At 40.6% G+C, this 23,398-nt stretch overlaps 1 protein-coding gene across 2 annotated transcripts in view; it reads right to left on the minus strand.

Annotated features, from left to right (window-relative positions):
* Window positions 1–2,837: 2,837 nt before the first annotated feature.
* The window catches only part of Nuf2 (NUF2 component of NDC80 kinetochore complex), a 28,738-nt gene continuing 8,177 nt past the window's right edge, over window positions 2,838–23,398 (minus strand). For both annotated transcript variants that reach the window (XM_076831686.2, XM_076831685.2), the window contains exons 5-14: window positions 23,163–23,224; window positions 19,729–19,826; window positions 19,375–19,448; window positions 17,576–17,672; window positions 16,699–16,761; window positions 13,338–13,475; window positions 11,473–11,613; window positions 10,334–10,509; window positions 9,349–9,484; window positions 2,838–3,076 (exon numbers count right to left, since the gene is read on the minus strand). In XM_076831686.2, the coding sequence (XP_076687801.1) occupies window positions 2,942–3,076; window positions 9,349–9,484; window positions 10,334–10,509; window positions 11,473–11,613; window positions 13,338–13,475; window positions 16,699–16,761; window positions 17,576–17,672; window positions 19,375–19,448; window positions 19,729–19,826; window positions 23,163–23,224 (1,120 nt within the window). In that variant the 3' untranslated portion in view covers window positions 2,838–2,941. The remainder of the gene's footprint in view (window positions 3,077–9,348; window positions 9,485–10,333; window positions 10,510–11,472; window positions 11,614–13,337; window positions 13,476–16,698; window positions 16,762–17,575; window positions 17,673–19,374; window positions 19,449–19,728; window positions 19,827–23,162; window positions 23,225–23,398) is intronic.

A 23,398-nucleotide genomic window follows, 5' to 3' on the forward strand; every position in this document is an offset into this window, starting at 1 on the left:
CAAACCTTCTATTGAATGAAAACCAGATGTATTAACTTCAGCCTGCAAGATGCATATATCAATTTCCCCTGCTTTGTCATGAACTGGATGAGCTTCTTGGAATGTCACTTGAATTAAATATTTGCTCTACAAGTGGCTGGACCCAAAAGAGCTCAAGTCTGAATTCCCAGCTTCTCCTCCAGGTCAGTGCAGCATCCACAATGCCACAGCCTGCAGAGCAGCTGTGGCCCCATACCCAGAAGCTTCAAAAAGTCACTTGGCCCAAATCACCATTCCCCTCAAAAATCTAAACTTTATAATAATTTATTCTTCAGTCAAAACTGCCCAATATGGATTTTGGTGGATTATACTGAGAGCTCTTGAGTGAGGTTTTATTTTACCTGTTTGGGGGCAGAGATAGATGAGTGAAGATATCAAGCTACCAGAACATTATGCTGGATTTTCCTGCTGGGCTAAGATAACTCTGGATTCTCGGGTGGGGCTCAGCTGGGTGGTAGAGCACTGCCTGGCACGCAGGAGCAGTGGGTGTGGAACCCAGATGAGCCCAGTCCTCCACGCAGCATTGAGGAAAAACAGAGACTCCTCAAGCTGATGTTGACGTGACCATCAGGTTCAGGGCTCTATGCAGACCAGAAGACGGAGACAGGCAGTCACCACTCCCACACAACGTGGAGAAGGTATATAACCCAGCAAAACCATGAGACACGCTGAAGTGAAGACAACTGAAGATAGGGAAGAGGTTAAATCTGCACTTGGGAGAGGTGAGTGCTTCCTAACAGAAGACTGGAGGGCCTATAGTGCTGAGGGAGCCACCTCCCATGGCTGGAGGGCATAGCTCCATAAGCAGGAGTAAAAAAGAGTGGCTGAGGTCCCTGACTGCATGCACAAAGAGTCCAAGAAAACACTTCACTAGCTCTGTTCATTAAGTCATCAGCCAAAAACCCTAACAGGCATTTATGTCCTGAAGATGCACAAGAAAAACACACAAGTTGAAATACATTTACTCTTCAATAAGCAGTGCTAACTGCAGTCTGTACATCAGGTTAAGCATCGCCACCTTCATTTCTGCTCCATGATGCTCAGATGATCCTTGCTTTTCATCACAGCAACAGCCAAAGTCCCAACTTCGTGCAGGCAGGAAAGCAGGTGGCCTCACTGACTGAGCATGCTTGAGCTGGGGTCTGCAAGGCTCTCTGACAGTTACCAGGTATTTCTGTTTCCTCTGGAAATTAAAAATATCCCATGGTTCTTCTATGAGTTCACCATGACCACCCAAACAAAGCCTGAAAAGCCAAGACTGCACAGATCCCCAATGACCTAATTTCATATTAGTCAACTACACCCCAATGCCTAGGTAGAAGCGAGGTGGAAAGGTAGCCAAGAAGGGGTGATGCAGACTGAAACACGGGTGAAGGCGGCAAGGAGCCAGGTGCATCAGATGAGGTCCTAACTGGAGAGACATGAGGCAGCCAGGACAGAGCATGGTAAACACAGGGGCTCCTTTCATGGGCAGAAGTGCAGTTAGGGAAGCTAATTACAGTATGTGACAACCACATCTGCATTTAACTGGCTTCCCTTGTAGTCCTGGTGTTTTATTTCATGCATGAAAACTCTTTTTTGAAAGAGGCCCTTAGGCTTCACCAGAATGCCAAAGGGATACAAACACTGATTTGTCATCAGATATGCAAGTCTGGAATTCAAGAGAAGCACAATAAATGTTAATAAAATGTGTGTGGATGTATAATGGTAATGCATAATGGAAGCCAGGGGTACTAATGGACAGTTTCAAGGAGCAGAGGTTGCCATACAGGTGAAGGGTAGAAGCCTAGAACACAGAGTCAAGGGTGAGATTTCAGGGAGAAAGTGAAAGGAAGATAGAACTAGGAACTGAGAGAAGAACTCCCTGATGGGGGTGGTCCTGCATGGTGGAGGTAAGGAGGATGAAGACTGAGAAGTATCCTGGAGTCCTGGAAAGGGAGCGCTTTGTGGCAAAAGCTGCAGTACCATGAAAGGTGGGTTTACAAGCACAGCACAAAGATCCAGAAATTCATGTGAACAAAGAAGTGACAATAATAATAGAGACAGGAAGAGATGAGAAGCCTGTGGCTACAACTGCAATGTCTCCTGGACTTACAGGCAGACTTCCTGCAGATCCCAACTCCTGGCTACTGAAAGATAAACGAGAAGGCAGGCGGATCTTAGCTCGACAAACAGCTCCTCCGCCTGGATTCACTCCTCTGCTGCTCCTCCCACTCCAGGGCTTCCCTCCATGGAAGGCCTGGTCTCTACGGGGTGCATTCATCGTCTCTAACAAAGAGCAAAGCACTTGAAACCTTAGAAAGTACCTAAGCCTAACATATAACAGGCCTCCATTTCCTCATGATGGATCCAGGAAGAGCGACAATCACACTCCAACTTCCCCTTCAATTAACCACTCTACAAGTGTGGGGTCAGGGAAACATTCCAGACCTCAGTCTCCTAAGGAACAACAGTTCCAACCTTAGCTCAGCTACTGAATCTTTGGGGACCTTCATCATTACTGATGTATAAGAGAGTGACAATATATCCTAGTTCTGCTTGAGGAGAACCATGCAAGAGCCTGCCCACAATGCTCAGGGCACAGCCAGGGCTCAAGCATGGCTTGACTTAACAGCCACCATGGAAATAACAGAAAAAACACGTACTTCAAAGGTAACTCCAGCCAGTACACACAGCAAGGGACTGGGCAGATACGCAAGTAGCTGCACAAGTTATTTCAATTATAAAGTTAATGAAAGCCTACATTAAATGCATGTCTTGAGAATGATCACTTTGAGAACATATAAAAACTGCTTGAAGGAACTTTATTTGTTATTTATGATACTCCCACTAGTTTCAACTTAACTATACCCTTCGAAGAAATTAAAAGATGGCAAGCCATCTACAAGAGGCAGCTGCGCGGTCAGGTGGACATCCGGAACATTCTCCCCTTTAGCTCCGTGGCCCTCTCTTCTATTCTCGCATAGCACTCCTCCGCTGCCTTCTCAATGCCTTTATGGTACTTGTCCAAGGCAGTCCTCAAGTTGAGGGATATTTCCTAGTGGAAAATAAATAGAGTAGGAATTATTCCAGGCAACAACCTCATCAGACTTCCATTCATGTTTATTAATACTTTAAATTCTTCTTCACAGGAGCACAATGCCTGCTCTCATGAAAAATCCACTCTAAGCCCAATGCACACATCAAAAAGTTCTGCTACTTAGAAGAAACAGAGATGTGACATAAGCCAAAACTTCAAAACATTAAGAACAACCATTTGAAATTATAAAAAAAGTTTTACTGTTGAACATGGAGAACACCTGGATTCACATAGGTACCACCTCTGCATCCAGCCCTAACTACCACCTGAACTATGCCAAAGACTCCATGCCTACATCTCCAAACCCTCTGAATGAGGGCTAGGAAGTCGTACCTACCACCTGAACTATGCCACTGACTCTGTGCCCACATCTCCAAACCCTCTGAATGAGGGCCAGGAAATCCTACTGTGAGCAATAGCAGCTTTCATATAACACTTGTGGATGTGCTACAGATTTTACAAGAATGAGCAATTTTTATAGATTGAATAAAATAAAGAAATTCAATTGCATACATTTTCTTCTATTTCATATTTATCAAAGGTAATACTGATCCTTTTATTATTAATTTTCCTTAGAAAAAACAAACCTCAAGATGAGTTCACTAATTAAACAAAACAGTAGCCCTTTGCCAATAGGGCAAAATTTATGGTCAAAGCAGAGAATTGGTACAATGTTCTCAACTTTAAGTGTCTCTCCTATTAACTTTCTCCTAAACCTGTAATAATAGCTACTACTTACCTTTACTTAAATTCTGGTGTAGATATTTTCAAAGTTCACACACATTGCTCAGATTATAATTCTATATAGTATGAATTTACAATGTCCTGAAGAACACTATTCCCAGCACCATCACCTAAGTGAGCTTGAGGACACTATTCCAGATACAGTGTGTATGCACTGAAGTACACACGTCCCAGAAATTCACACACAGCTACTTAACCCTAGCATAAGAAATGGGTGTTTACATCTCCAGGACAGAACAGAGACCAAGCTGTATAACTAGACGGATAAACCAAAAATTTGTGAAAACTTTATTTCTTAAAATTTATAGAAAAATATAGCAAATTAGCTGCTAGCTTGTGTGAAGGCCTTTTTAAAAAAAATCAGATCAATTTAAGTCCCTAGTTCTACTACATGTATGATGACTCATACTAAAAAGAGAGTTGCTAAAGAAAGACATTTGCAAACACAGGAGCCCATCATTTCAGTACAACCATAGGACATTCTTCTGAGAACAAACATGCTCAAGAATACCACACAGACAGGGTCACAGTGAGAGAGGAAGACAGGGAGGGCACTCCAGGAGCATCCAAAGAAGCAAACACTGGATGTCCTGAGCCATTTCACAAGGAGTTTCATGGTGATAGATCACAGCCTCCACACTGTGTATTAGGGTTTCTATTTATATTTACATCCAAGTGGAAGTTCACAATAGTACAAGAATTCACATATAAGTTTTACTGTGAGAATCTCACTGAAGTTCAATATTTTTAAGATCAAATTCTAGAGTTGAGGGTGGAGTTTAGAATTTAGAGTACTCTCCTAGCATGCATGAGGCCTTAGGTTCCATTGCTAGCACAAAAAAATAGACAAAGGGAAAAAAGGGAACCTATAGTCTAGTTCTGTGGTATTTAATATTCTAACCACAGGCAGGTATTTAAATTTAACATAATTAAAATTCAACTTAAAGCTCAGCCTCTGGGCTGCAGCAGACATGTACCAAGGCTCAATGGCCACACATGCTTTGTGGCTACAGCACAGCTCTCACAACCCACTAATGCAGAGAATCCCACTGGACAGTGTTGGTCTATCTGGTTCAGATCAGAGAAGGTGAAGGTTATACAACACCCACGGTGTTCATTGCCTGTGCAGCTATTCACTCCATAAGCACATTCCTGGCACCATCCAAGGATATTACAGGGTACTCTGTATAGCACAACAGTAAGTGGAAGTTCCAGTGATGGTTGTGGCCCTAAAGGAAAATAAAACCAGCCCAAAGACTGAGCATTTGTAATACAGCTAGTGTAAAGGAAAAAGTAATCTTCAATTTCACTTCACTGTAGTTATGAAGAGCCACATGTGGATAGCAGATGCCCTATTACACAGCACAGAAGCATTTTATCTGGAAGAGACTAAAAGTGTATTAAGAGAAGAGAAATCAAAGGCACCTGAAAGGAGTCCAGGAAAGTTACAAAGCCTCAAACATCGAAGGACTGCCCAAGACCTAAGACCTGAATGTGCTGGGATAGGGCTGGGCCTCCCTTATTCAGAGGCCCATCCCTGAGTCCAAGGTGACCACAGACATCTGGAAGATGCCCAGGCCATCTGCTGACATGCTGATGGAGGTTCTGGGCAGTCCATTCACTGTGAATGGATCCAACAGCTGCAAGAGAGCAGCCCAGCTCCACTTTCAACAAGGAAGTGAAATAGTGCAGTGCTATTTCAGCAAGACACAGTTGACAATTCTTGCTTTCCAGGATAGATTTGATGTAGAATTAGAGTCACAGAAGAAATTTAGCAAGTTCTGCTGCCATCCACGAGTCTTACAAAACAACACACTGTGGACAGAAAGGGACTGTTAGGAACAGTGGAGCTGAAAGACCAATTTATTTGCTGATTGCCTTAAAACTAGGATTGTCTATCGTCTCTGTCTTTGTTATGGAAAATAATGCTGCCACAGAGAAATACAAAATGAATGAATGAGAGACACATGGTGGGGAAAGGAGAAAGCAAAGAAGAGGACAGGCAGCAAGAGAATGAACATAAGCTCATAAATGCTATTTCTTCCATGAGTGGGCAGAACAGGAAGCAGATTTTTGAAAGCTACCCAAATAAAGATAGCAATTAAAACTGGAAATAGAATGAATTATCTATGAGAAAAAAAAATACTTGATAAATAAAGGGTTATGGTAAAAACCAGAATCCAAAAGAAATGCAGAAAAAGCAATCTGGAAGTCTTAACACGTCCCTTCTCTTTTCCTCAGAGGATCAGGCAGTAAGCTAGAGAGCCTTCATAAAACCACCCTTACGTCACCCAGGTATTGACAGTCCTTCCCCAGCTACTATGAGCAGATACATGTGTCACAGTGCAGGCTGAGAAATGGCAAGTTAGAGAAATCAGCAAGCCCTCAAATGTACCTGAAGTTTTGATCTGTAACAATGCAGCAGAGCCCAGATCCACTCAACTTTTTAATATGGAAAAGGCAGCATGTTAATCAAAGTTTCAGGAGACACTAAATAATGACAAGAATTAATATTTGCATTAAAGTAAGGTGTTATTGGGCAGGGTGTCATATGCCCGAGGCAGGAGGATCAGAAGTTCAAAGACAGGCTCAGCCACTTAGTGAGACCCTCTCAATAAATAAAGGGCTGGGGAAGTAGCTCAGTGTTGAGTGACCCTGGGTTCAATTCCTGGCACCAAAATAATAAATAAATAAAGTACGGTATTATGGTTTAGATAGTAAGTGTCCCCCAATCAGTGACTTAATCATCTGATAGGGACTAGTTGAGTGGTAACTGCAGGCAGGTAGGGTGCGGCTCAAGGAAGGTCCCTTGGTGTGTGCTTCGGGGTTTACATTGTGTCCTTTTGAGCAGAGCTCCCTCTCTGCTTCCTGATCGCTCAGTCTCCAGCTGCTTCCTTATACCATACTCTTCTGCCCTGATGTTCAGCCTCAGGAGCCACGTGGGACAGAAATGGCTGTCTATCGACTGAGACCTCTGAAACTGTGAACCATCAAATAAACTTTTCCTCTTTAAAGTTTTCTCGCCAGGACTTTTGGTCATAGCAGAGAAAAGGCTTACTGAAACAGGTAAAGAATATCTCACCTTGGCAGAACCATTGTGAAAGTGACCCCAAGCTCTGCAAGTTAAAGATAAGGTGCTACTGCTACAAATTTACCCTGCTGTTAGGCCCCATCCTCAAAGGCACCACTCTGTACTGTCAAGCCATGATCTTGGACGACTATTTAGGACTGAGTTATACACTGTAAAAGGAATAATGACAAGCAGGGAACAGGAGACAAGCAAACTAGTTAGTCATGAATCTGAAAATGAAGCTATATAAAAGAGGCTGGAAAACTGGGGCTAAGTAACCCATTGAGAGAAGACTGAAAGAACCTTGACAGCCTCAAATGCCTTAAGAGTTACTCAGCAAGAGGGCACAGATTGATTCTAGAGACAAGACCTCAGTTCACTAGAATGTAAAAATAAAAATTTAAAATTCAAAACGAGAACATTTCAACAATAAAAGCTGTCTTGTTCTACTAGGACAATAAGCAGAACCTATAGTGATTCTCAAAAGCCAAGACAAAGTACAAACTCTTGCCCCGCTACTAGAGGTCCTAATTCAGCACATTCAGTTGGGGACTTGTTCATTCAACAACTCTTTACTGAATAACGACACAGAGACAGTTTTAACACTGTGCTAGAAAACCTTATGATTTTACAGGGTCTGTGGAAAGCATACTACACATAAGCCACCATTCCAGCATAATTTACATGATGCCAAGTTTGGACCATGCATGATTGCTACTGTCAAGAAGTTAAAACGTCACTGGGAAACACACACACACAGAACTAAGAGTAATATAAGACAGATATGGACATTTTCTATGATTGAAACAAAGATATCTTAAATTTGAGTTAGTAACCACTTGGTAATGCATTACTAACTAGTTCATTAACCATACTTGGACCATGTGATAACAAACATTTGTTAATTTAGTTAAAAAGTAGGATTAGCCAGGCACAGTGGTGCATGCCTGTAACTTCAGTGACTTGGGAGGCTGGGTCACTTCAATTCCTGGTTCCAAAAAATAAAGTAAAATTGAAAAGGAAAAAAAAAAAAAAAGGATTGGATATCTGCTAAAATCTATCCAGACTTTTTTCCAAATGGAAAAGGAAGGACAGTATACTGGGCAGACCAAGGAGAACCACTGCTATTCTACTCTCTTCCTATCTTCTTCTTACCTTAAAAACAGCCTAGAGACATTATCCATAGGCATTCATTCACAGATACACAAGTACTAACAATGTATACTAACAATGTATCTTTTGGGGGATAAAAGTACCTTGCATGTATGGGCAGGGTCCATTTTGGCTCCTTAGAATTAGCAATCTTTGAAAACTGCGTGTGTATGGTGGAATAAAAGTAGGTATATGAATAGTTATCAGGTGTCAGGGTGTTTCAGAAACTGCAACCTACAGTGCTGATGAAGAGGAGTGAGAAAAATAGATATCAAGGAATTTTGCATGAAAAATGGCCTTTTTAATGATTTCTTATAGAGCAATTTGGACAAATGTTCTAGTAAAAACAATTTTCAAGATAAAAGTCAAACTTCAAAAGTTAAGGAAAGGTGGACAGGGTGGTGTGTCTATAATCCTAGAGGCTTGGGAGGCTGAGATAGGAGGACCCTAAGTTTCTGGGCAATGCAGAAAGACCCTGTCTCAAAGTGAAATAGAAAGGGTGGGATGTGGCTCAGTGGTAGAGAGCATGCCTAGCACACTGAAGGCCTCCAGTTCACTCCTCAGCAGCACACACACAAGTTGAGGAGAGAATGGAGGTTTAATGAATATTTTAGGAATAGACATGGACAGTTAAAGGGCTAGAAACAGGCATGGCAATGTACTGGCATTTTCAAAGATAAAAATGTAGAAGATTCCTATTTTCATTAAAACTAAGGTTATTTAAGAAGCTATAAAATAAATATACTCAAAATGAGCAGGAAGTAAACATAATAATTTTAGATAATTATATATAGATATTAAAATTTTCCTAACACAAAGGGACCAATCTAAGCTCTTTTTTCCAAACTTCAGTTAACTGAATTACATTTAACAATGACACCAAGAAAAACTTTTGAGATCTTTTATTGGGAGGGGAAATACCGAAATTTTTTTACTTAAAAATTAGTGATTACTTAATGAAATCACTATTCAAGTTCATTTACCTAATAAAATCAAAACTTTAACACAGAAACCACTTTTACTACAAAAAAAATGATGTTCTACTATGTGCTATCAGGAGCCCAAGTCAAGCAAGAAGAAAGACAGAGAGGAGATACCTGTGCACACTGTGCAAGAGTGACACAAAAGCTGCAGAAATGGAGACAAAAGCCAAGGGCAGCCAGGCTTCCAGCTGGAGAGCTGACAGACACCTCCAGCAAGGCTGCCGTGACCCCATCCTCAGCACATGGGACCTCTTAGTTGACGCTCATGAACAGATACTCACTTGGGACTTCAGTTTCTCCCTTTCGGTGGTATCTTTTATTTGCTGAATTCCAAATTTAATCTCTTGGATTTCTTGATTAATTGTGGTTAATTGCTCACAGACAGCACTTCTTTTTTCTTGGACTTTATTGCAATCTCTAAAAGAAAAGAGAGATAGCTGATATAATTACTTAGTATTTAAAAAGGCAAAACAATGCTGACTCTGATTCCAAAGTCTCCATGTATCACTAATGGTTTCACGGACCTAAAACTCTTCTCAGGACATAATAGCAAACAGAAAGATCCCCCAAAGTGTGGTGCTACAGTTGCATCAGGGCACTTAAGGGCTTTCCTTTAAGGAGGGGATTTTCAGCTGCACACCCACAGCTATGCTTACGATGGGAATGGGAATTAGCACAACTTTTCTGCAAGGCAGTTTGGCATCAAGTACAACATGCTCTGGTGCTGCCCCTTGCTCCAGCACGAGGAAGTGCAAAGGAAACACTCAGCTGATCTCCGACACCCATTGTAGGGACTAAGGGGATGACATTCAAAACAGATCTGCAGCACATGTTCTAAAAACATAGTCTTAGAATTGATGGGGAGAAAATCACCAGCAAAACACCCCAATGTACTGTCCTCAAAAATATTCAGCAAATTAGTAATCTATATTTGAATAGAAAGATTTCTCAAAATGGATGCTATTAACTCTACAGACCAGATATACTGTAGACAGGCCAGCTAATTCTTCTGAGGCAAGTCTAAACCACTGTCTGTTGAAGACCATGAAATATGCAGCACCATGCTCACTAAAGAGGAACAAAAAGGAACAGCTAGAACCTTTCAAAATCAGGATGGAGCACTACAAGTTTCATGACGCCTCTGCTAGAGTCACCAAAAGGTGAAATGCCCTTTTTCTGGGGGGAAACACACACACACACACACACACACACACAGAGCTTTCCTCATCACTTCCTAGTACACAAAGACTGAAGGTGCGCTCCTACTCAATTACTGCTCGTTTGTATTGTTTGATGTCCTCATGTTTCTTATTTATTTTGAACTGTGCTGTGGCCAGTTTTTCCTTCTTCACAATCAGCAGTCTTCTGAGTGAATTTTCTTCAGTCTTCAATTTCTTTAGTTCAGATTCATCATTCTCAATTTGGTCCTCTAAGTTCCGACTCTAAATTTTATGAGAAGCATTTAAAATCAGTTAAGCTAGTTAGGATTATAAATAAAATGAAAGGGTACTTTTGAAATAAGCTATAATAAAATAGTTTTGAAAGGTATATGGATCTTGAAGCCCTGAAAGCATAGCAAAAAGCAGCAGACCATGCAAGGGGGACAACGGGGACCTTAGAATGAGCATAACGAGCAGAGGTGCCTTTACATAGTCACTCTGCCAGCCAAGACTGGGGGAGGTGCAGGTGCAGTATCAGTCAAGAGGCTAAGGCTGGCTGGGAAGGATCTGGACTGAAAGAAGCTGAGGCTATCTGGGGAGAGTCTAGACTTAATTGGTAGAAAAAAAGGAAAGGGCAGATGCTAGGAGCAAGTAGAAGCAATAGATCTGTCTTGTTAACCTGCATGGTAGATAAAGGAACTATGAAGTGGAAATCTCACCTAACTCCTACGTCTCTTAAAAAAGAAAATGTCTTATCAAATGCCAATGATAATGACCCTAGGGGTGGTCTGAATGTAAGATGGTAAGAAGTGAGAAAGAACTGGTTTCTAAGCTTCCAGCCTGAGAAACTTAAATGACACCAGAATTCTCAGGTCTCAGGATGGACACTATCTATATCATAAACTTCAAAGCTCTCTACAAATCCTCAGTGCACTCCTGGGCACTAGACTGGGACTTTATGCTTACTGATCAGGTAAGAATTTCCAAGGGTTACAAGTTCAAATATCCATTACTGTTTCCCAAAACATATATGGCAATGTGCTGTGCCAATCACTCATCTCATCTGGAGGATAAGACAGGTCTTGCTATATTGAAAAAGAAAAGTGTCTTTTTCCTTAGCACACATGGACTCATCTACCACTCTCATCTACCACCTATCTTCAGGAAAACAGTTAAGAGTGAAACTGACTCAAAGAACTACAGTAAGCAGCTCCATAACAGACAACCCTCCTGCACAACACAAACCTCCTTCAAGGCACTGGTCAGCTTATCCTTATTGTCTGCAAGTTCCTGTATTTTCTTCTGATACAACTGTACCTCCAGCTGGCATGAAGGCAGGCAGTCTACTGAGTCTCTGTAGATTTCATACTTCTCCATCACTTCTTGCTATGAAAGGAAAGAAAAACGAGTCCACAGTTTTATAGTTTCCTTTATAAAACTGCAGTAATATGAATTTATTTGCTCTTAATGACTTCTGTGCATAGGTCAGCATCAGAGCATCATCACCAACATGTGTCCAGTTGAGCGATTACATCTCTTAACTGGCAAAGGAGCCAGTTCGCTGCTGTGGTTCCAGCCCAGGGCTGTGCAAGGGGCCAGGAAATGTGTTTCTCGATAACTCTCAAGTGCTTCTGATCCCCCTGGCAATCACATCACCCAACTACAATCTTCCTACTCCCCGGTACAACTACTGCTATAGCCACCTCTTTTAAAAAGAACAATTCCAATTCTAAAATCATGAAATGAACACATGCTTACTGTAACTGCAAAGACTTCTCTATTCTCCCCTCTAGGCACTCCTGCCAACTGCCTAGCCAGCAGGGCTCCCCTCAGTTAGGACTGGGTCATGCTACTTACTGCATGCTCTTTCCCAGCTGTTCACACACTCTGCATATGATAGACACAATCTTTGACCTGTCAGATGCACTGCAAATATGTTCTAGTGGGTCTAGTTTTCTCTATAGCTTTTGGGTTTCCAATCTTAATTTAAAAAACCATCTATCACAGTATAAGACTACAATAAGTATTCTTTTAAAATTTCTAAAATTATTGAAATTTTAAACTTTAATTTATAATCCACATAAGTAGTTTTGAAAATGATGTAAAGTGTAGGCTCATCTCCCTTCCCTTTGTATAAACAGTTAATTGACCTGGAATTGCTTTTGAATATATCATCCATTCCTCACAAATACACAAATTATTTCTGGGCTCTCATTGCCGTTGTGGTGACTTTTGTCTATGCTTATGTGGCAATTTTTAACTATCAGGTAACAAAGTCACAGATAAACTAGCAATGATTTTAATAGAAATAGTTTAAAAACTTTGCTTCAAGGAGAATGCTAAATTGTCTTCCAACTTCCAATTCTGTCCTACCACCTCCACCTGTCTCCCGAGGAACCCATGGCCTGTGCCCATCTTGCCCTGATGCTTCACAGAACTCACAGAAGTCCTCCCTCTGCTGAAGCCCCTTTCCTGGATCATTCCCTAGGACACACTGCACGACTTCACCTGGGAGTGCAAATGCCCACTTTCCTCTCTTCCACCTGGCTCCTACATTTTAAACTGGGCTTCCCCATTTTAATGTCAGAGCACCCTACACTTTTTCCTTTTTTAAAAACAGGTTATCCTATTTTTAGAACAATTTTATATTTATATTTTTGAGCATTTTTATTTTTAGAGCAGTTTTATATTCACAGCAAAATTGATCAGAAGTTACGAAAATGTTTTCATGTATATCCTGTATTCATAAGCACACCTTATATTCTTATTCTCTGAAAGTATATATCATAATTTATAATTATACAGTTGTTAACTAAAATTGCTTAATACCTTTCTCTTTGTCAGAAAGTAACTCAAACTCATGAGGACAGAGCATTTCTGCTTTAATTACCCAAAGCAAAGCCTCAAAACTTTAGTGTCATTGAACAAATGTCTTGGTCTTAAATTTTTATTTCTTTTCCCCACACCCTGTCTTTAGAGAAGAGCTACAAATTAGCAATGAGGTAAAACAACAAAAACAAATAAGAGAAAAGCATAGATAATCCAGAAAACTAATCCAAGAATTTGCTAGAAAGAAAAGAGAAAAATAATAAAATAAAGAGGAAACTCACCCTGGAATTCTTAAGTTTCTGGACTGTATCTTTCATTTTTTCTTTATAATTTTTTACCTTCTCTGGAGAATCCACAATTTTAGTTTTTAAACTTTCTTGTACTTCTTTCAAAGAAACCACTGACAATTTTAGTTCATTCTGTTGAGAAACATTTTTTTTTTATATATGATAAAAGTGATGATTTATATTTCAATAACAGAAAAGAACAAAACAAAAGCCCACCTTTGGGGTAGGGGGTAGAGAATAAAATTAAACCGACTATTCCTTGCCTGACTCATCACTCAAACATTGTCATACAGGCTATGAATAAGGAGCTGTTTCCATGATCAGAGTGGTACTAGGACAGCAAACCACCCTTATCCTGCCTGCCTGCTCAACTTTCATTGATCCTTGAAAATCCAACTCCCATTTCCCCCATGCAACTTTATAATTATGCACCTAATGTGTTTCCAAATTCACCATGCCACTTGTAGTTGTGAAGCTATCTTTGTTCTCCCAGTACCCAAATGGAGCCACAGAACAGAGAAGGTGCTTAGCCCATGCTTGTTGAATCAAAACAAATTCTTTTCTTTTCCCTAATTTTAAAAGTGAATAATGAAACTACTAAAAGAAAAGAGGGGAACACTTCAAGAACACTGCAACGGCAAAAGACTTTTTGGACAAGACACCAAAAGCATAGGAAACAAGAAAAATACACGAATGGGATTACAACAAACTGAAAAGCTTTTACCTAGCAAAGGAAACAACAGAGTGAAGAGGTCACACAGAATGGGAGCAGGAGTCTGCAAAAACCTGACAAGAAACTCCAAACTCAACAGCAAAAAAGCCACCAATTAATTAAAATTGGTCAAGAGACATAGACATTTCTCAAAAAAACAAAAGGCCAACAGGAATTTGAAAACAACCTGCTCCCCACCACTAACCATCAGGAAAATCACCTGGCTCTAGTAAGAACGGTTATCACGGTTGTGGTGTGAACTGATAGATAACAATCAATAAGAGTGTAAGTTATAGTTATAGATTAGTAAAAAATTTAGATTATAGGATATACGATTTTGAAAAGTGAGATAAGACAATTATAAAGCAAAAACTGTCATAGACAGGCCTAAGACTCCATTTTGTTGCCTTCTATAAAAAAACTGTTACAAGAGCTGTTTCTGAGAAACTGAAATGAAAGCTATTTTCTTATACAGTTTTCTGTACTTTGTACCCCATAAAATATACTCAACCCAGGATATGGTGGTCTTAGTGACCCAAGACTTTGAAGTAGGTTCTCATCCCCACTAACCACCTGCTCGAACTCAGGATTCAGTTGTCTAACACCTGCTCAGACCCAAGATGCGGTTAACTGAGTTGCAAGCTGACTGCTTCTTAGCTTCTGTAACTTGATTGCTTGATTGCTAACTGGAAAATTCCAGTCCTGCTTAGGGCTTGCAGGTAACTACTGTTTTAGCTTCTCTGATTGGCTTGCTTGCATGACGCTGAGAAAAAGCCCTTGAGCTGTGGTTTTATCCTTAAATTCCTAAGACAGAGGCCTGGAAATTGCTCTTCTTCCAGAGTTTCAGTTTGTACAGGTGGGTGACAGTCCCTGGCCAGGCAAATAAAGCTCTCTTTGATTTGAATTCGTACTTCGAGTGTTTTCTGAAGCAGCTCCTCATAATATCACCAAAAGGACAAAAGTGCAGGAGGATGTGGAGAAAAGGGCCCTCTTCCACCCAGAGGTGACAACATGAACCAGCCTAGGCATTACAGAAAACAGGAAGAGCCTCAAAAAAACAGGAATGGAACCACCACATGACCCAGCAACCAGACTCCTGGGTGCACATTCAAGGAGATGAAGTCCACGTGCTGCAGGGACCTCTGATCTCCTATGATCAATGCAGCACTGTATACAAGGGTCAAGAGACAGACATAGCACAACTCCATCACCTGATAAGCAGGTAGAGAAAACGGGGTGCGTGTGCACAATGGATCACTACTGAGCCACAAACACAACAAAACCTGACCTCTGGGACCACACAGATGGGGCTGGAGATTAGGTGAAAGAAGCCCAGGAGGACAAGTGTCACAGGATCTCACTCAGGAAGAGTAGAATGGCGGTTTCCAGATGGTGGGGTGAAGAGAGGTGGGCTGGTACACACCAGGTTAGAGACGGGAGAAAACAACCCTGGCGTGCTATTGCACAGTAGGTAATCACAGGTAACAACTGTGTACTGTGAATTCCAAAATGCAAGAAGGACTCTGACCAACATTTGAAATAGGTATGTCTAACGACTTGAACACTACACAATGTACATATGCAGGTATCAAAGCATAGTACTCCATTAATATGCACAATTTTACATATTCACACATCAATTAATAAAACTGAAGTGGGGTACCAGGTGTGCTGTCATGCACAGATAGTCGCAGCTACTCAGGAGGCCTAGCAGACAGGTTGCTTGGGCCCCAGGCTTAATGGCAGCCTATAACCCACAAAGACCCTTTATCTTAAAAAAAAAAAAAAAAAAAAAAAGCGAATATAACCCAAGAAGTGAAAGAGAAGAGTATTGAGGAATTCTCTCAAAAGTCTGCTTCAAGTCTGAAATCATGCTATAAAAACAAATTCAGTAAGCTTCCTTCCCAAATACTTAAGAGATAAATTGTGTTTATGTTGCTTGGGAAATTCTATCACTCTACATAATACCACAGAGGTTTTTAGAAATATTATAAATGTTAACAAGTCACAGGTCAATATATATCAAATACATCTGAATACAAAGAACACAAATATATCCTTACAAAAACACAGCTAAACAGTGCCATGTGTCTGAGAGCAGAGCTGCAGGGAGAGGATGAACTGGCACCCCTCTGGGGCCGTAGACCAAGGGAATGCTTATGTGTTGGGACAGAAGGTACAATCCTAGGACTTGTGCAATCCTTCTAGGTTTCTTATTTGGAAAGATTCTTACTTTTTGACCAGCCAACGGAGGCCAAGGCTGACCGAAATAATGCATGTCTGTTACTGATGTGTGCTATGTCTGTTACTGATGTGTGCTGTTACTTTATTCTTGGTGTTCAGCTCTAGAATTCGTTGGGCAATGTGGGTCAGCTGTGAATACTCACTTCCCTTGACCCCCCAAGTCCTGACTTTGGGAATCCCTACAATGACAAAAGGGAGCCTGATTGGCAAAGGTGCACATGGGCAAAACGACAGGCACGGACAGGGTACCAGGAAGATCTGCAGGATAGCACAGACACGTGCAGCCATCGATGGAAGGACTCATGTGTGCCACACTATGAAGTGGGGAAAGCAGGCACATGGCTCCAGTGTTTTCCCCACTGAACCTCACAGTCAGTGCTGGTGGCAGAAGGTACTTACCAATCGTTTGGTCTTCTCTGAGATATCTGATTTCTTGTGGGAACTTCCCTCCTGCAGCACTATCTAAGGGAAAAAGCAAACCAAGGGGTTATGATTTAAAACAGACTGAAATGGAATCACAAAATCAAGATGAGAAAGAAGAGAAAGGAGTTTGACCAGCCTCAAACTCTCTGTGCTTGTAATGCCCATGGGCCAGAATAACTATCTAAGGATTCTTCCACAAAATGATTAAGTCAAAGTGACTGCACACTTCTGTTTGACAATGCTGCAGTCCTTTGAGAAAATAAACATTTAACTGGAAAGAGTATTTTAGTTTATTCTTTGATAATCACACTACTTACTTATTAGGCATATGACCTATTGGATGTTGCATAAATCCTTGTACCCTGTAAGCAGATGAGACAGAAATTCTCAGGTCCTCCTTCCATAATGATTTCCACATGGCACTTGCTTTTTATCACGGTAAATGCCAAAACCCCAAAGATATCAAATGGTAATGTGATCTAAAAACGGAAGTGGACTACCTTGAGCTAGGAGCTACAGCAGTATCTGAGAGATGCTGGGTACCACAATGCTTCCCTGGAAATTTAAACTATCCCGAGCACCCTTGAGTTTGCTGCAGTGTCCAGGGTGCCTCTAGTCTCAGTAGGAGCAAGCTTAGGAGAACCCTAAGACGCCTGCTCAACCAGACTAGACACAACACTGCAACACAAACAAAAAGCCACCTGTTCAGGGATGACTGATATACTGTAAGGGGCACAAATGGGCCTAGCAAGCACTGTTCTTCAGTAATGGAAAGCAGTGAGCTCCTACCCCCTTACACACCCCTATGGAAATGTAATTTAAAAAAAAATTTCATGATGTTCATAACAGATACCGTTTTTTGACGAAATTCCTGATTCAATGATTGCTGTAGCTCCTGAATATCATCAGTAAGTTGCTTGAACTCTTCTTGCTCTTCAACTGGAACAGAACTGAACACAGTAAAATAGATTAAAATAACATCACATTCTTAATTTTGAAAGGCCAAAATAAAACCCATACCCTCAACTTAGATGCAGCATCTACTTTTCTGTTTTTTGAATCACACACTCTCCAGCCATTTGAAGTAGATGGCCTGGCACTGCTGAGAGAAATGAAAGCCTGAGGAGCCCTCAGTATCCTCCCACGGAGTCTCTATGCAGGCAGCACTCACAGCTGTGCTGTCCGACTTCACTCCGTGAGATGTACGCACAATGCCTTCTCTAATGCTCCTCCCCTATCCCCAGGCCTCTACCATTCCTAGCACTCACAGGCTCAAGCCTCTTCCCCACAAAAATTCTAGTATGATTTTTGCATAACTAATGTATCAGCATCTGTTTTGATTTTATTGTGAACTCTATGCATAGCCTTCTCCCAGGTTTCTATTAAGTCATCTTTTCCCTTCAGTTTGCAGGACTTTTTTGTAGGTAGAAAAACTACCTGAGTTTTGTTAGTATAGTCTGCAATGCTTTGCAGCAAATGTTGCAAAAATTCTCTTCCAGTTTGCACATTTCTTTTGATCTGGTTTGTGGTGTTTTTACCATGCTAAATCTCAGTATCTTCCTCTCATTCCCAGTCTTTTCAGTTTATTACTGATTGTAAAGGCAATTTTTACCAGAAACAGGTCAGAAAAGCTCTCTCCTAAAACAGGCAACCTCAGAGACCTCAACATATTAGAAAGGACTTAAAAAACAAAAACTAGCCAGGCACAGTGGCACATGCCTATAATCCCAACAGCTCAGGAGGCTAAGGCAGGAGGATTGCAAGTTCAAAGCCAGCCTCAGCAACTGTCTCTAAATAAAATACAAAATAGGGACGGGGATATCTTAGTGATAGAGTACCCGAGTTCAATCCCCAGTGCGCGCGCGTGCGCGCACGCACACACATACACACACACACACACACACAATAAACAAACAAAAAACCACAGATGGTCCTTGACTCATGATGGTTTTTCACCTTCATGTTGATGTGAAAACAATTCATGTGCAATAGGAATTGTACTTCACATTTTGATTTTTCCCAGGCTAGTGACAGGTGAAAATGTTGCAGCTCCCCATCTGCCACCAGCATGAGGATACGCACCACTGCAAATGAGAACACCAAGCTCCATTGCACACTGGCTGACAAACCAGGATAACAGTGGCACGTGGGTCGGGAGCATCAGGTGCTCTTTCAACTTGGGATGTTTTTCATTTAAGATGGTTGGTGGGACACACCCCATCATAGGTTGAGGAGCATCTGTCAGTACACAGGAGACTGAGGAACTGTCATTTGAATATCTTTCCCTTTACTCTTGAGTTCAAAGCAGAACAATGTGGAAGAGCAAACATGCTGCCAGCATTAGATGATATGAAGAAAGGGTCCCGACAGCTAGTGCTCATCTGCATGAGATAAAGGCTGGAGGTGTAATTAGGGAAGTAATTTAAAGGCATCAAATGAGTCAGGCTAATGCATCATCAAGAAGACAGAGCCCAAGAAAACTGAAGCAAAGAGTTTTAAGAAAATACATCATTCCCTTTTCAGAAAAGGCACACTTAAATACTCTGCCACTTACTGTGGAAGACAAGACTTAAGGTGGACTTCAAGATAGTAACACCATTCACACTCACTGTGCATTTTGAAACTGTTCACGTCCTGGCAAACCCCACTTACTCGAGCCTCTCCATTTTCAGCAGTGCCTCCTGGTGTGTGATGCTCAGCTGCTGCATTTTGTCCACAGAGGATTTCTATCAAAGCAACATCAGCAATCTCTCCTCAGTGCTTTCCAAGAGCCATGGATTTCCTCACACATAACACTACTAGCATTAACTACAAAATGTTTACTCACACTATAATTTTCCCATTAGAAATAAATTTTAATAGAGCTAGTCAGTCATTCCTCACAAATGAGTTAGGAATTTTACTTAACACAAATGATATTTGTAACAAACATTTCTAAACAGATTGCTGGTTCATAAACCAGGTTATGCATCTGTTGTATGACCCTCAAGTATATTTAAATCTTACATATTGCCAAAGAAATTCCATGTAAGTCTCACGGCATGCTTCTCTGAAGTGAATAAAGTTGATAATGCCACTTAAAAACCGACTCGTCCGTTTTGCTTCTAAAATATAAAGCAAGACTATTTTAAGTAAATGTTTGAAACAACATAACGTAGAAATATTCATTCTCTCCCCCTGCATTACTTTGCTCATGGTATGTAAAATAAAACCGTGTGACAATCTGTTCTAACTTCAAGATAAGAATTACCCTTCTATATTAATAATTAGGAAAAAAGAGCCAATTACTTTTGGCCATTATGGAAACAGCAAAAACCTGACTGGCTTATGTCCCTTAAATAACTATAAAGAAACAGTCTGTGCAGCGACAAACTTCAGACACTGGACACAGGCCCTGCAGCACCTCCACAGGACCCAGCAAGCGAGCACTATCAGGGCACTGGCCTGTAATTCAAGCTCCCAGACTGCAGCCCAGACAGCACAACGCAATCAGAACTCATGGGTCTTGGAGGGTCAGAAAAACAGGCCAACCACACCTGTAATCCCAGCAACTCAGGAATCCCTGGCAGGAGGATCCAAGTTCAAGGCCACCTGGGCAACTCAGTGAGATCCGGCCTCAAAATAAAAGTAAAAACAGCTGGGGATGTAGCTCAGTGGTAGAATACCCCTGAGTTCAATTCCTGGTACCAAATAAATAAAAAGTGATAAAGTCTTAAAAGCAGCCAGAGGTGGGTGGGGGGAAACAAACTGAGCACATCACATGGATTAACAGAACAGCAGTGACTTCTCATCAACGGCAACACAAGCAGAAGACAGGGTGGCCATGTGGTCAACTCAGAGTTCTACGTGAAAGGGAAATTTCTTTCAAAAAGAAAGGCAAATTAAAGGGTGTTTATTAGCAGTATTAGAAATATTAAATGAAATCCTCCAGTTGCAAGGAAATATCATACCAGAGAGGGACTGGACACACTTAAAAGAATGTGGGTTAATATAAAAGAAAATTTTCCTCATTTAAACAATGCTTTTAAAAGATAATCAACTGAAGCCATCTCATAACAATATGTCAAAGCATTCACATATCTGTAGAAGTAAACTTTATAGCATGATCACACAAAGGACAATAATAGGGAATGGAAATAAACTCTTTGTAAGGTATAATATATATTAAGACAAACAGAAATAGGCTAAAGATATGTGCATACATATTAAACCTTACAGTAAATACAAAAACTAAATAAAAATAAATATATCCCAATAAACCAAAATAAGGCAGGAAATGGGGAAAACAGTAATAGGACAAGGTAAATTTAAATCAAATCACACTAATAATAACATTAACTGTAAGTGAACTAAACAGTTCAATTGACAGACAACAGCAAGCAAAGCAAGAACCCCGCTACAGACAGTCTCTAAGAGATCCACTTCAGATACAAAGACTCAAATAACTGCAAAGCAAAAGACAATATGTCCTGGGATATAAAGTATATTTTAGAGAAAAGGCAAGTCCAGAGAATATTTCTAGATGTGTTGCCTTCAAAACTAGGCAGAACAGACAAATCCACAATCATGTCTGAAGATGTCAATAAACAAATGTGTTATCTGAAGCCATCTAGTTTGTGATAGTTTATTAGGGCTCTGAAAGGCAACAAATACAGACCATGTTCTGGGCCATAAAAAAGGTATGAATAAATCGAAATGGGGTCAAATTGAACAAATCTCTAATCCCAAAGGAACTAAATCACAAATCAGGAACAGAAAGATAGCTAGATAAACCCTGAATGTTTTAAAAAGTAGACAACACACTTAAAACCTGCAAGTGAATGAAAAAAAAATTAAAAAGAAAATTAGAAAATGTTTCGAATTCAAAGAGAAATGAAAATACAACACAGTGGGGTTTATAGAATATAGATGAAGTTGAGAAAGAGAGAAATTCACACATTAAACCCTCTTACTAGGAAAAAACAAAACAAAACAAACAAACAAACAACAACAAAAACAGGCCTGAAACTAATGACCTCAGCTCCTGCTCTAAAGTAAAAAACAGAAACTAAGAATAAATGAAACCAAAAGTAAACATGAGCAAAGAACCCTCCAAGGTTTAGGGTACTTTTTTCACAGTGGGCACATATTAGAAACAATTCAAATGTCTATCTACTGAAGAGAATACTCCAAAATAAAAAGATACACAGCAGCAATAAGTGCAAGTAACATGGATAAATCTCAACAGGGCTGTGCTTAAAGAAGTAGACACCAGGACAATCACCTAGTACATGGGAGGTCCTGGGTTTGATCCTCAGCACCATATAATAATAAATAAATTAAATAAAAGTATTATAAAAAAAAAAAAAAAAAACAGCAGCAGACACCATGCACCCAGCAACTCCAGAGGCTGAGGCAGCCTCAGCAAAAGTGAAGCACTAAGCAATTCAGTGAGACCCTATCTCTAAACAAAATACAAAATAGGGCTGGGGATGTGCTAAGAGGTCAAGTACCTGAGTTCAATCCCTGGTACAAAAGAAAAAATAAATAAATAAAGGAAAAATAAAAAAGAAGCAGACATCACGGATGGCAGACCGTATTCTTTCATCTGTATGAAATTCTGGAAAAGCCAAAGCTAGAGTGACAGAAGATACGCCAGTGGTTGCAAGCAGTGAGGCAGCCATGGGCAGCTGACTGCAAAGGGACACCAAGGGACTCCTGCGGGCCATGGACCCGTGCTACACACAACTGTAACAGTGGCTCACAAGTACAAGTATTTATTAAAACACATCCAATTTACATTTAAAATCCATGAGGTCTGCCATGCATATACTACATCCATAGACAAAAGTCAGAGATCCAAGAGGGCAAAAATGAATCAAGGGACACAAAGCTGGGAAATTTTACATCTAAAAAAACAGCATGACCGTGATGCATACTAAAAGAGAACTTCTTCATGGTGAAAAGTAACCGTTAACTTGATAAAGTTAATATGAATAAATATGAATAGTCTACTACGTGACATCATATCTGCATTTTTTTTTTTTAAGTACTGGGGATTGAACTCAGGGGCACTTGACCAGTGAGCCACATCCCCAGACCTATTTTGTATTTTTTATTTAGGGTCTCACTGAATTGCTTAGTGCCTCGCTTTTGTTGAGGGTGGCTTTGAACTCATGATCCCAAGGCGCTGGGATTACAGGCATGTGCCATCGTGCCTGGCCTCCCCAAGTTTAAAGAATATTTTTTAAATGTAAGGAGTTAAGAAAAAAATTAATCAGAAACACAGCTTTTATGCCGATCTACAAAGGAAAAACAGTTCAATAAAAGGATGTAATAAAACACATCTCTAAGGATGGGATGCACTTGAAACCTACTCTGTCTTTCCTCCACATTTTTCAATGGAAAGGTAAAGTGGTTGGTTAAAGCCAGACAATAAAACTGTTTAAATTTTCACTTACTTGGATACAGAATATCAGCAATCTCAAAGTCATTCACCCGGCAGATGGGCAGAAATGAATCCCTTTTATAGAAAGAATATCAATAAGTGAGTTGTAAGCTATACTGAACCACTGAGCATAAATACCCCATTTTTAGAAAGATTTCTGGAGGTTTCCCTCAGGGTTGCAGGACCAAGTTGAGCCCACTGTAGTGCAGAGCTCGATAGCTACACAAGCCTTTCTTAGAGCCAGGGACA

Source organism: Callospermophilus lateralis, chromosome 13, assembly GCF_048772815.1.
Source record: "Callospermophilus lateralis isolate mCalLat2 chromosome 13, mCalLat2.hap1, whole genome shotgun sequence".
NCBI lineage: Eukaryota > Metazoa > Chordata > Mammalia > Rodentia > Sciuridae > Callospermophilus > Callospermophilus lateralis.